Raw genomic sequence first — 12,453 nt, 5'->3', positions numbered from 1 at the left:
TGTCCCGCGTTGAGGCGTTGTGAACATTTCTACCCGGACAACCGCTTCTGCCTCCTGTCTTTTAAGTGCAGTCCTGTTTACCAGCACGTCAGCCAACTTCCCTGTTTTTCGCCAGTTTCGTTCTCCGACCAAACCTGCTTCGCTTTCCCCGTTCCCAATTCATGTTCCCGAGCTGCTGAGCATTGTTAGACGACCCAAAGGTGCTGGAGAACGTGCTCCGGCTTTGCCGCCTCCCGCTTCTCCTTGATCATAGCATCGCGATCTATCGACTATGAGCGCTGAACACGATTTTGCTGCGGATAATCCGCCGGTTTCTTCTCATTCCGATGGCGACTCTGCCCCTGTTACCCCGGAGGACGAAGTTTCCCCGCCTAACACCAAGACTATACCTGTCCTACGCCAAAGCTCCGATAAGGCTTCTGGGATCACTCCCTCTTCCACACATCTCGGCCAGGTCAATGCGGCACGACATGGCGGCGGTGGCGGGATCAATACCCGTCCGCAGGCGTCCATAGGCAGTGCGAGCCAGGACATCCTAGCGAAGATGAAGGCTTTTCAACTTTCAAGACAAGGGATACCTCCCAACCTAAACCAGTCCGTCTCGACAGGAGCGGTTTCACAAGTCGGTCAACAAAGCACACCGAGCGTATCTGGTCCATTATCGGGTAATAACTCTCCTTCGGCCATGAACGGCCCATTGGCGCCAACCGTTTCAGGGCGGCTTCCTCCAACTCACCGTCCGGGACCTCCGAAGAATTGGGCTTCCGCTCCTACTGTCCGTGGCGGCTCTCCCGTGAGTGGCTCTCCTAAAGGTGGCCTGGCGGCGAAACGCATGAAGCCCGGGCTCAAATTATCAGATGCTACTGGACCAAGCAATCCGGCAGCTGGAGGTCAGTCCCCCGCTGGTGGACCGATTGGAGGTGGAGAGTCAGCTTTCAGCAAATATTCGGAGTACATTGACACGAAGTCGGGAACCCTGAAATTCAAGAACAAAGCCGTTCTCCACGGAGGCGGGATCGAGTTCTCGTCCGGCCAAAGCTTCAGCATCTCTCTAGATGAAGTGGATCGTATGGATGAATTGGGCAAGGGAAATTACGGAACTGTATACAAGGTTCGGCATAGCCGCCCGCACATGCGCAAACCTGGACAAGGCTTGAGTGGGATTGTCAGCCGACCTCAAGGGTCTGACGGTTCAGATACCGAATTGAAGCCGCAAGACTCCCTGACTGGCGCCGTCATGGCTATGAAGGAGATTCGGCTGGAGTTGGACGAGAGCAAGTTTGCACAAATCATCATGGAGTTGGATATCCTCCACCGATGTGTTTCACCGTTCATTATCGACTTCTACGGCGCCTTCTTCCAGGAAGGTGCTGTGTACATTTGCGTTGAATACATGGATGGCGGCTCCATCGACAAGCTTTACGGCGATGGCATACCCGAGAACATTCTTCGCAAAGTGGCGCTCTCTACTGTTATGGGGTTAAAGTCTCTCAAGGATGATCATAACATCATCCACAGAGATGTGAAGCCCACGAACATTCTTGTCAACACACGAGGTCAGGTCAAAATTTGTGACTTTGGAGTTAGCGGAAACCTGGTTGCCAGTATCGCCAAGACGAACATAGGCTGCCAGAGCTACATGGCACCTGAGCGCATTGCAGGAGGTGGAGTGCAGCAGTCAGGAGCCTCTGGCGGCTCTTACAGTGTCCAAAGTGACATATGGAGCTTGGGATTGTCCATTATTGAATGCGCCATCGGCCGGTATCCATACCCCCCAGAAACCTTCAATAACATCTTCAGTCAGCTACATGTCAGTATTCTACTTTCCAACTTTCATCTTCGTCAACTAACAATTGAGTACTAGGCCATTGTACATGGTGAAGCTCCAAATTTACCGGAATCCGAGTATTCTGACGACGCACATTCCTTCGTCAGGGCCTGTCTCGACAAAAACCCTCAAAAACGTCCCACATACAACATGCTTATCCGACATCCTTGGTTATCTTCTTTGATGCAACCTCCTTCTGACTCGGCTAACCCCGACGTACCATCCGTGTCTCTCGCAGATGGCGCATCTGGCGACGTCACACCACCAGTTACAGATGATCAGGAAGTTGCGGACTGGGTCAAAGATAGGCTGGAAAGACGGTTGAATGGCCTTCTGAAAGACGAAACTAAGCCAGCGCTGCACGCCGTTGCATTGGATGCCGTGCCTGGGAGCCCGCTTCTTGATGACCCTCCCATCGCTAATCTCTCGCTTGCGTCCTCCATGCCAGAATAGCCATTTTCCACACCTCCGTTTACCACCATTATATGAAGACACATAGCACGGCCTACGCATTTGCTCTGTTTCATTAATTCTGCCATACCCCTTTTTTGCTGCTGTTCCGGCGCATATCTCCGAGGATTTCTGGCGCTGGCGCCACTCAGGCAGACAGTCTGGCTTTTTGAAACCGTGTTGTCAGCTATGGGCCACGTTTGGTTGTTTTGTGTATGAAAGAAAACCGCCAGCTGATATGAACGTGGCGGTCTTGCTTCGACCTTTCCTATGTGATGAGCAGGCCTACTCAATACAACAATGTATGAATGCTCCCATGTACCGTACTATCTTCCAATTTCAGTATAACCAGAAGGATCTAGCTTGTGCCATACTTCCACATCTTAGTAATAGTCTCAACATTCCTACTGCTTATCAACCGGCATAATAAGTGCTGAGTAATGTTGCTAGGCTAGAATCTTTTTGGATGAGTCCGGGAATAAGGCAAACAGTTGAAAAACTAGATTGTTTTACAGTGTAGGAAGTTACTAACTCTCGTTTTAACTTGGAATCAGTCTTTTGCTTCCTGTTGTGCATTATTTGTCAGTATTACTCGGTAGTTTTCCCAGCACTGGTGGACGGTAGCGTCATCCTGCGCCGAAGCTCGCACCTCCGGCTTCGTTCCCCGCCAGCTTTTTCTCTCCAATCCAGCCTGCAGATTCCCCCCTCCCCCTCCTTCTATTCCTTCGGGTGCCCGTCAATAATCTCTCTCTCCATGCTCTCTCGCTCCTCGCTTCGGTCATTAAGTGCCCAAGCGTCGAAGACTCGGCTAACCCGTTCGTCTCTCGTCTGTTCGCCAATCACTCAATCCCATCGAGCCTACACAGGCTACGGCATTGCCACTAGAAACCAGAAGAGAGGAGTCCTGGATTCTTCATCTCGCTCAGCTATCTCCACTTCCACTGGGCTGCGTCTGGCCTCGCTCACAAGACAATTTTCATCCACTTCGCCAGCAGCGAACTCGAGCAACATGCCGCCGGTGGAGACAAAACAGTATGACTATATCGTGTTAGGTGGTGGAAGCGGTGGTAGCGGTAGTGGCCGTAGAGCTGCAGGTTGGTACGGAGCGAAGACATTGATTGTGGAGAGTGGACGCGCTGGCGGTACCTGCGTTAATGTTGGGTAAGGAATGACTCGACCTTGGTGAACCAGCGCAATTGCTGATTGATACCCCTGCTAGCTGCGTCCCCAAGAAGATGACCTGGAACTTCGCTTCCATCACCGAATCGATCGAGGCCGGCCGCCACTACGGTTATAACCTCCCTCATGATATTGACGTAAACTACACACATTTTAAGAAACTGCGCGATTCCACAATTGAGCGGTTGAACGGCATATACGAGAAAAACTGGGGTAATGAAGGAATTGACCTTGTGCACGGCCGGGCTCGCTTCGTTGAGAAAAAGACCATCGAGGTCACCAACCAGGACGGCAGCAAGACACGGTATACTGCGCCGCACATCCTAATTGCGACCGGTGGCCGACCCAGCCTTCCGAATATCAAGGGATCTGAGCACGGTATTAGTAGCGATGGATTCTTTGAGATCGAGGAGCTGCCCCCTAAGCTTGCTGTTGTTGGTGCGGGGTACATCGCCGTCGAGCTGGCAGGTGTTATGGGCACTGTCGGCGTTGACACGCACATGTTCATCCGTGGCGAGACCTTCTTGCGCAAATTCGACCCAATGATCCAGAAGACCATGACGGAGCGATACGAGGCCATCGGCATTCACGTTCACAAGAACCACCCTGGTGTCAAAGAGGTTCAGCTCCTTCGCGACGGCAAGGGCAAGGACAAGCTTCTCAAGCTGATCATGAACGATGGCTCGGAGATGGAGGTCAACGAACTCCTATGGGCTATCGGCCGTGTCCCCGAAGTTGAGGATTTGCATCTTGACATCCCCGGTGTGGAACTCAACAAGAGTGGGCACGTTGTTGTCGACGAGTACCAAAACACCAACGTCGAGGGCATTTACGCTATTGGCGATGTCACAGGTCAGGCCGAGCTAACTCCAGGTATGTTACAAACTACTCTTCTCATATTCATTGAGGAACATTCTATTAATATGTAACAACAGTTGCTATCGCTGCCGGCCGCCAGCTCGGCAACCGCCTCTTCGGCGGTCCCCAATTCAAAAATGCCAAACTCTCTTATGACAACATCCCAACAGTCGTCTTCTCCCACCCTGAGGTCGGCACCGTCGGTCTTACAGAGCCGCAAGCCCGCGAGCGCTTCGGCGACGAGAACGTCAAGGTCTACCACACCCGCTTCCCGGCCATGTTCTATTCCGTCTTCCCGCCTGAGGAGAAGGCGAAGAACCCAACTGAGTTTAAGATGGTTGTTGCAGGACCAGAGGAGAAGGTTGTTGGATTGCACCTTCTGGGTCTCGGTGTTGGGGAGATGATGCAAGGGTTTGGGGTTGCCGTGAAGATGGGTGCTACGAAGAAGGACTTCGACAGCTGTGTTGCTATTCATCCTACTAGTGCGGAAGAGCTTGTTACCTTGCGTTAGTTGGATAGAAAGAATTGTTTCACAAAGCACCTCTGCATGAGGTTATGCCGGAGATCATTGATAATCGAGGCTGTTAGTATATATTTAAAATTTTTGTATTTATGCTTGTACTTATAAGATAATATATAGGAAAATGAGCTACATAACGAATGTGATCGCTTCGCAAGTATAAATAGAGCGCAGGATGAAAATCAGCTGTAGATGTCATAGTGGGAATGTAACCGCTAGCGTATCCGCTAGACGCCGCGCCAATAAGTAGATAGTCTGCTAGAGATATCGTATGCCACCAGGGCATGATAACATATTCCAGCCAGATGGTCAGAAATTTATGATCAGTTGGGACTCAACCGTCCCAGAACTGGGCGACCAAGCTCGAACATTCGAGAGAGTCGAGTGATACTATACGTGAGCATGAGTTGTCACTACCCTGCCGCACGTTCGTAATAGCTTCTATCTCAAGTTGTGCAACACAAGGTGCATAGACAAGCGTGTCTGCCTGAACCATCTCGGGGTCTCGTGAGATGGGTTCGTGTCACCATGGTGCATAACCGGCTGAGTTGAATGCTAAGCGCTAAACGCTGGTAGGCTGTTGTTGTATTGATAATGCCGTGGCGATAGTCCGTCAATCACACTTCTATATCGGTATAGGTCTTTATGGATGTATAGAGGAGACCGACGTTGTGACGTGGAGGACATTGATTCGTTCGACTGTCGAGATTTGAGTTCAATAATGCCCTGGACACGGGCAATGTAGCGGCGTGCCTAAGCCTTCAGGGCGGAGACGAAGCTATGGGGATGGTAACGTTTTGGCCTCAGCTCTTGCTTGTTCGGTGACCTCGTCCTGCGACAGACCGCCTTTTGATAAACCTCGGCATACGTTGAGGTTTCGCGTACGGCCTAGTTGACGCAAATCATGACCGCGAACGAGATCAGACAGAAGCAGAGCGGGATATAGGCTTTGTTGTTATCAGAGGGCTCTGGGTCGGAAATTGGGAGGGTGGAGACGAGAGAGACTGTGGCGGGCGAGGCTGCGCGGGAGACACAGACACTATGAGGGCGCGAAGACGACTTCGGTTTCGGTGCCATGGTGAGGGATTGTCCTTGGTCTTGAGGGAGTGTGTTGGGTAATCAAAGCATAGTAAGATAGTAGGTAAGATGAAAGGAGAGAGTGTGAAGTGTAAAGAGAGTGTTAGAGAGGGCATGATGTACAAAAGGCGGGGGTTTGTCAGGTGCCTGATGCCGAGTCAGGTCGACACATGTTGATTTGTTGAAATAGTTGATCTGCTTGTCAATCGACCAATCGTTGTTACCAGCGTCGTCGCTCCCTCAACAAGGCCGTTTTGGGAAAGGTGGTTAGTCATCATCACTCACCAGTCAGTTCAGGCAAAATCAGGCAACATTAGGCAGAATTCTGTAGCCTGAGGCAGATAGTTCAACACCCTTCCTCGGCTCTCAATGTTTGGCACTTCAGCTGCAGGAGTGAGTGGTTCGCAGTTCCAGCCTCGCGAAAGAGGCTGTTTTTTCGTGATGCACCCTTAATGTAGGAGAGTGGCAGTGTCAGCTCCAGCTCAGCCGGTCGGCTCTGCTTTCTATTTCTGTCCCTCATGATAGAATCAGTGATCCATCACATGAGCGGCTTGTCTCTCCTTCTACCAGAGATCGTTACGCTCATGTCTTAGGATCATTCTGCAGGGCAAACCTGCAGAGTCAACGACAGCCATTCAAGCTATTTTGAGGGAGGATGATTCAGTTTTTCGTGGAAACAATCGTGGGCTTGTGAGCTGAGAGGCCTGAAGGCTGGGCGAAAACTTCGGCCGATAACCCCTTTGGTCCTTACATTACGGGGTAAGACGTTGCGGACCTTGCCCGCATCCCTCTTTATCTTCTTATCTGAGCTTGCTAATTTCTCAACTGATTTCTCACGCTAAACCGCGACTATTTATCACTTGGCTGAGACATCGAATCTCCGGACAAATGTATCTCTTTGGACTGTAAATCCTACTGTAAGTGCGAGGTTGCGTCGTCACGTCGCGGATTGTCGCTGGTTACGCCATGCTGACAGTCATGATTACAGCATCCAGAACATCTGCGACAATCCTCAAACAGATCAACAGAAAATCATCTAAGAAAATCATTTCTCCTTCCCGGCCTGACCGAGAGAATCCGAGAAAAGACAGCGCTGGGTGGAACCACGCGATGGGGCCTCTTCCACGGCGCACGAGCAAAGCCCCTCGACCACGAGGATGACTGGCATGAAAGTTTGGGCGCTCCAGCCTCCAGCCTCCCGCTAGAGAGACTACGCCGCAGTAGGGTGAAACTAGGCACTATACTGATTGGATAGGGAACGGCAGAGGATAAGCGAGCAAAATGCGACCCTCAGCTGCTTTGTACCCTCCCGCCTTCCTGAATCCGGAGGTTTTTCTGCTTGCGGCTGCAATTGCCACAGACTCTAGGACACGCTTCCTCTACAATGCTCAGCTCCTTTTCTCCGGCCTCGTGGAACTACCTTAACTTGCTCTGCTCGGCATAGGTGCCTGGTCGGACTAAGACTCTTAGCGTTTCCCCGGGTTGTGCTAACGATCATCCCGGCCTGCTGTTTCCACTCAGCCAAACCCACCCTTCCGCTAGCAGACGAACCATCACGGACCTCGCCTACGGGACCCTACAGTATGATGTCTAAGACTGGGGCTCCTCCACCGCGAGATCGCTGGTCATCGGTTCCATTTGCCGTCTCTCCTTCAATCACATTGTCAATACGACTCAGATTGCGCGACCACGAGTACTTTCGGCCTCTGGGCCTTCAGTCGCAACCTGGGCGCCACTCGTATCGGCGCCGCATGAGTTCATTATTCACTAAATCACACCCCAGGTGCAACCAGGGGCACAGCTGATTTTACCTCCAATGAAATCCTAGACTCTAAATCTCCCTAGCTGGCGGCCCGAGGAACTTTTTTTCGGTGGTTGGTCGTATCAATTTACTCTTGAAGCCTTTGTTGCTCAGGAGAAAGTATTTATAGCTATTGCCTGATCCTCTAGAGAGGCTGAAAGTGACTCAGACATATTCACTTTGTTGCTCCACCCTTCTTTGCATATCACCCTCGTCCTATCCTTCGCTTTATCTTTGCTATTTTTGCTTTTTCCATCGGTGGAAGTGCAGCCTCAGGTTTTCTGGGGCAGACTCTCTTTCGATTGCGCCAGCTGGAAAGCTTACTTCCAAGGACCCTCTCATAAATAGACTGGGTTCCCTGTTGCCGGACTGCAGCTTCCACTCACTCGTCAAGAATCCATTCGAGCCATATAGTCCATGATGTATCTCCGATACGCTGCTGCAGTAGCCTCAGTGCTTCCTCTCGCCGTCGCTCAGACATTCACTGACTGCAATCCTCTGGAGGGTACGTGCCTCTAATTATAAACTGCCTCTATTGTTGATTGAGAATTAACATTGTACCAGAGACATGCGATCCTGATCCAGGCTTGAACAGCAAGACCTTCTCGTCTGATTTTACGCAGGGCGAATCTGCCTTGGACGGTTGGGTCAAAGCTTCTGGCGATGTCACTTTCGGCCCTGATGGCGCTGAATTCACCGTGGCAAAGAAGGGTGACGCCCCTACCATCGACACCGACTTCTACTTTTTCTTCGGAAAGGCCGAAGTGGTGATGAAGGCTGCGCCTGGTGTTGGTATCGTTAGCAGCATTGTCATTGAGTCGGATGTTCTCGATGAGATCGACTGGGTATGTCCCACAATTGCTTTTTTTGCCGTTCGCATCGTTTTAAAAGCAAACATTTCATTGTCATCCGCACATGCATACTTCCACGCGGGAATTGAGCTAATCGCTTTGTTTCGTGCAGGAGGTTCTTGGAGGCGACACCACCCAGGTTCAGACCAACTACTTCGGCAAGGGCGACACCTCCAGCTACGATCGTGGCACCTTTGAAGCCGTCGCTACTCCCCAGGAGATCTTCCACACCTACACCGTCACATGGTCGCCCGACGCCATTTCCTGGATCATTGACGGTAACACCGTCCGCACTCTTAACTATGCCGACGCCAAGGGTGGAAGCCGCTTCCCCCAGACTCCCGCACGCCTGAGGCTCGGCATTTGGGCTGGTGGCGATCCTGACAACGCACCTGGCACCATCGAATGGGCTGGTGGCCAGACTGACTACAGCGCTGGGCCCTTCACCATGTACATCAAGTCTGTTCACATCGAGAACACCTACCCCGGCTCCGAGTATACTTACTCCGACAACTCTGGCGACTGGCAGAGCATCAAGGTCGATGACTCCACCCCTCCTCAGCAGACCACCAAGACAACTAGCACTACGACCAGCACGGCCGAACCTACCAGCTCCACCAGCAGCGAGACCGAAACAACCACAACCACGACCACCTCCGCCACTGACTCTGAAACCGAGACCGAGACTAGCACCCCGACCTCGACCTCAACAGAGACCACCAGTTCCAGCTCTGAGTCGGAGCCTGCCTCTCCCACCGCGACAGAGACTGGATCTGGATCTGGGTCCAGCTCTGAGTCCGACTCAGCCTCCTCTACCCCTTCAGACTCCGGCAGCGCGACCCCTACCTCCAACGAAACTAGTGAGGACCCGGAGTTCACTGGCGCTGCTTCGTCCCTGACCCGCTCCGCTGGCGGGCTTTTCACGGTCTTGGGCATGATGGCCGCCATGCTCCAGCTTTAACTCGATCACTTTTTTCTATTTCGCGTCTGCTATATTAAAAGGCGCTGCACATATTTAATGATGTGAATACAAGCACTTGGTTGATTGATTGGATTTTATGAAGCGCGCAATGAGTTGGTGTCTCTTTTTCCCTCATGTCCATCTTGCACTTTAATGGGTTTGGAACATGGTTGCACTATCTCGATGGATTTTAACGAATTATTCCCATTGTTAATTTTGCTGTCAAGGTCTTCCAGGGCAATTTATGCTTGCTTATGCATGATGTTTCGACTCGGTGGCCCTGGTTTTTGCTGTCTCTCTTTTATGAACTTATTGTGAACTGGAGGTGTGGATGTTGCAAGATTACTGCAACAAGGTATATACTGCCTAGATAATAATGAAACAAGGAACCATTTCCTCAACGTGGTATTCAGATGCCCCTATGTATACCGAAATGAATGATCGTGCACGTTCAAATGCTCAAAAACGCCAAATCCCGGTCCCGTATCCGCGGTGTCAAATTTGATTCTCATCCGGATTCCTGTGGTCATGATACGTCGTAAAATATTAAGTTCATAGCTGAATGGGCAGTGTTTCTTATTTTCCGAAACCTATTGTAGCTGCTTGGATAGATTCCTTGCTACCCTAGCGACGGAGCGGTGGTGCCTTGTAGCTTCACCAAAGACTTCTGATAGGGTAAGTTTCGGAGAAGGAGTAGTAGATGCGGGGTCAACGTTGCTGTCATCGGGCCTACCGGCCCTGCGCGCACTGAGAAATGAAGGGAGCGCAACGCCGGGAGGCACAATGGCGTCTACAAAAGCCAATAGTCGATTAGACGAGACTTTCGGCTGCGAAGGAAAGTACGAGCGTTTTGTTTCACGATCCACGATGTTCTCGATTGACTCGAGATGGTCATCGAGCGTGGCAAGGTCAGCGGCAAGGGAGTCGGCCTTGGAGCGCATGCGTGCCATAAGCTGGTTAACATAGGCCTCACGACGTAGCATCTGGGTAGATAGACGGGCATCGTGGGCAAAAGAGGCCTGCGACTCGCTTGGCGCAAAGTTCGATTTCACATCGCCCGCTGAGACGAGACTGTCGACTGCAGATCGGAGGTCGACCTTGAGGGAGTCGAACTTCCACGCCGCGATGCGGATGACGCGCCAGCAGCTTTCGAATTCGAGGTCCAACTCGTGTTTCGTGCCTGGTTGCGCGAGTCTCAGTTCCTGTTCAACTGTGCGGAGTTGAGACTCTGTCTGTTTCAGAGAATTGTCAAGGGGTGCCATTTCACGCAGGGTTGCATTGAACAGGAGTTCTAGCCGCGCCTGAGATGATAGAACGGCTTCCGTAGTTGGCCATTGGCTGTTTTTATGGGAGCTAAAGTGCGGCATGTACGGTGAGATACAGCTGGATGGGTATAGCGCCGAGATGGCACCTATGGAGCACATGGCTTGATACTGTTGCACCAGCTCAGGAAAGACAAGCAGATGCGAAATTGCAGCGCAAAGGATGATGTTGATTATGGCTCGGATTGCTGTTTCACACAATGCCAGACGGGACTGCGGTTGATCTGCGCATGCCGTGGTCGAATGAGCGTTCTGGTCTGGTGTATTGGGAGCCGCCTTCTCTGCTCTGGCAGGCTCAGCGGAGGATTGACGCCTTCTCCTGAGAGTAGCATGTTCTGCCTTTGCCCGCACATTCGGCACAACCCAAGATGATTCGGTGATTGGAGTCTCGTAGATTGAAGGCATAATCAACTCTGGTCCTGGCACGGACGAGGATCCATGTTTACATCCAGGTTCTATGACCGATCGAGTCTGTTCCGGCACCTCAGAAGAGCTTTTACCTTTGGCATCTTCTCCGTCGGTGTGAGCTGAGGCTACTACCCATGATTCACCCAAGACTGAAGCAGACATCGAGTTAGCGCTCGAAGTTGATATTGGCGTTATCCAGTTTTGGGCCCAAAAATCGTGTTCGACGGAGAAATCTTGGCAATGACCGTCCCAGAGGGTGATAAGCGCAACAGCTCGAAGCAGCAGTGTAAATATCTAGAAAGGATCAAGATTATTGTGATAAAATAGTGATGGGGTAGATTGTAAAGAACACAAGCTCTTATACTGTGTCGATCTAAAGAAAGCTGGCGGGGAAATTAGAAAAACGTCTAATGGATCAGACGGTCCGTTCATAGCGGCAGGTGCACCATGGCCCTTGTAATCTGCGTAGCCTGATAGGTATAAATATTATAGCTTAGCTAGCATTCTTTACTCAACAGACGCTACATATTTTTACTTTAATCTCAAAAATATGGTTTAAAAGAAATATTTAACGTTATTTGATTGTTGTCATCGGCGACCGGTGCAGCATGGAGGGGCTAAATCATACGAAGTCAGGTGACCAGAGGGGTCAGCTTATCCATGATTCGTTGGTCGGGTTGCTGAGCTAAGCTCAGCACCGTTGGCCCTTTTGGCTATCGTTTATATCATTGCCCAATTAGAATTTGTGGTCTATGATTCCTAATAGTTTTCATTATAAGATCAAATTTTACTAAAAAGAGTATGCCTAAGATGTCCTCTATATGTGTGGTGACAGTTGGCGGCCATGAGTACTTCGGCGCCGTTCTATAAGTCGCTCTAACCAACCTCTTACTTCCATGTTATTGTACTTCAAGGCAAAACCACTCTTTACAGGCCGCGGGGCCAGGGACCAGGTAGCCTATCGAGCAGAGAACTACACTGAATTCAGTGCAAAGCTTCTCTATTTATTTATACAACAGAGGATCATCCAGTTTATTATGTCCACCATTATAAAGGAACCCGCCTTTGTAGGCTACGTAGTTGTGGCAGATATAGCTGTATTCTGCCTTCTTCCGTTGGGCGTATTATAACATTACCTCATTAGGCTTCTGCGTAGCTTCACTATTTCCTCGAGACCACCAGCTCTATTTTGTAACCC

At 50.8% G+C, this 12,453-nt stretch overlaps 4 protein-coding genes across 4 annotated transcripts; 3 read left to right on the top strand and 1 right to left on the bottom strand.

The window, feature by feature from the left end:
* The first annotated feature begins 107 nt into the window (after window positions 1-107).
* pbs2 (mitogen-activated protein kinase kinase PBS2) lies at window positions 108-2,399 on the top strand. Its single transcript, XM_073744104.1, has 2 exons — window positions 108-1,810; window positions 1,865-2,399. The coding sequence occupies exons 1-2, from the start codon at window positions 272-274 to the stop codon at window positions 2,279-2,281; spliced, it is 1,956 nt and encodes a 651-aa protein (XP_073601329.1). The 5' UTR covers window positions 108-271; the 3' UTR covers window positions 2,282-2,399.
* A 412-nt stretch (window positions 2,400-2,811) lies between these two features.
* On the top strand, window positions 2,812-4,888 carry glr1 (glutathione-disulfide reductase GLR1). The gene is made up of 3 exons (XM_073744095.1): window positions 2,812-3,439; window positions 3,498-4,330; window positions 4,393-4,888. Exons 1-3 carry the CDS (start codon window positions 3,033-3,035, stop codon window positions 4,824-4,826), a joined length of 1,674 nt encoding a protein of 557 aa, XP_073601328.1. The 5' UTR covers window positions 2,812-3,032; the 3' UTR covers window positions 4,827-4,888.
* A 3,036-nt stretch (window positions 4,889-7,924) lies between these two features.
* Window positions 7,925-9,944, top strand: BDW70DRAFT_4786 (glycoside hydrolase family 16 protein). The gene is made up of 3 exons (XM_073744099.1): window positions 7,925-8,218; window positions 8,278-8,558; window positions 8,677-9,944. Exons 1-3 carry the CDS (start codon window positions 8,131-8,133, stop codon window positions 9,523-9,525), a joined length of 1,218 nt encoding a protein of 405 aa, XP_073601327.1. The 5' UTR covers window positions 7,925-8,130; the 3' UTR covers window positions 9,526-9,944.
* On the bottom strand, window positions 9,915-11,594 carry BDW70DRAFT_126145 (uncharacterized protein). The gene has a single exon (XM_073735040.1). The coding sequence runs from the start codon at window positions 11,415-11,417 to the stop codon at window positions 10,116-10,118; it is 1,302 nt and encodes a 433-aa protein (XP_073601326.1). The 5' UTR covers window positions 11,418-11,594; the 3' UTR covers window positions 9,915-10,115.
* Between the last annotated feature and the right edge of the window lie 859 nt (window positions 11,595-12,453).

The sequence above is a fragment of the Aspergillus foveolatus genome (genome assembly GCF_047715535.1).
Source record: "Aspergillus foveolatus strain CBS 279.81 unplaced genomic scaffold BDW70scaffold_1, whole genome shotgun sequence".
In the NCBI taxonomy this organism is placed as follows: Eukaryota; Fungi; Ascomycota; class Eurotiomycetes; order Eurotiales; family Aspergillaceae; genus Aspergillus; species Aspergillus foveolatus.
The sequence above is the reverse complement of the archived record's forward strand: the minus strand, read 5'-3'. Positions and strand labels throughout refer to the sequence as shown.

Coding starts and splice junctions, on each gene's coding strand:
- pbs2 (XM_073744104.1), top strand. CDS start 272: ATGAGCGCTGAACACGATTTTGCTGCGGATAATCCGCCGGTTTCTTCT. Junction 1,811..1,864: donor ACATCTTCAGTCAGCTACAT/GTCAGTATTCTA, acceptor ATTGAGTACTAG/GCCATTGTACATGGTGAAGC.
- BDW70DRAFT_126145 (XM_073735040.1), bottom strand. CDS start 11,417: ATGTCTGCTTCAGTCTTGGGTGAATCATGGGTAGTAGCCTCAGCTCAC.
- BDW70DRAFT_4786 (XM_073744099.1), top strand. CDS start 8,131: ATGATGTATCTCCGATACGCTGCTGCAGTAGCCTCAGTGCTTCCTCTC. Junction 8,219..8,277: donor TGACTGCAATCCTCTGGAGG/GTACGTGCCTCT, acceptor ACATTGTACCAG/AGACATGCGATCCTGATCCA. Junction 8,559..8,676: donor TTCTCGATGAGATCGACTGG/GTATGTCCCACA, acceptor TGTTTCGTGCAG/GAGGTTCTTGGAGGCGACAC.
- glr1 (XM_073744095.1), top strand. CDS start 3,033: ATGCTCTCTCGCTCCTCGCTTCGGTCATTAAGTGCCCAAGCGTCGAAG. Junction 3,440..3,497: donor GGTACCTGCGTTAATGTTGG/GTAAGGAATGAC, acceptor TACCCCTGCTAG/CTGCGTCCCCAAGAAGATGA. Junction 4,331..4,392: donor TCAGGCCGAGCTAACTCCAG/GTATGTTACAAA, acceptor ATGTAACAACAG/TTGCTATCGCTGCCGGCCGC.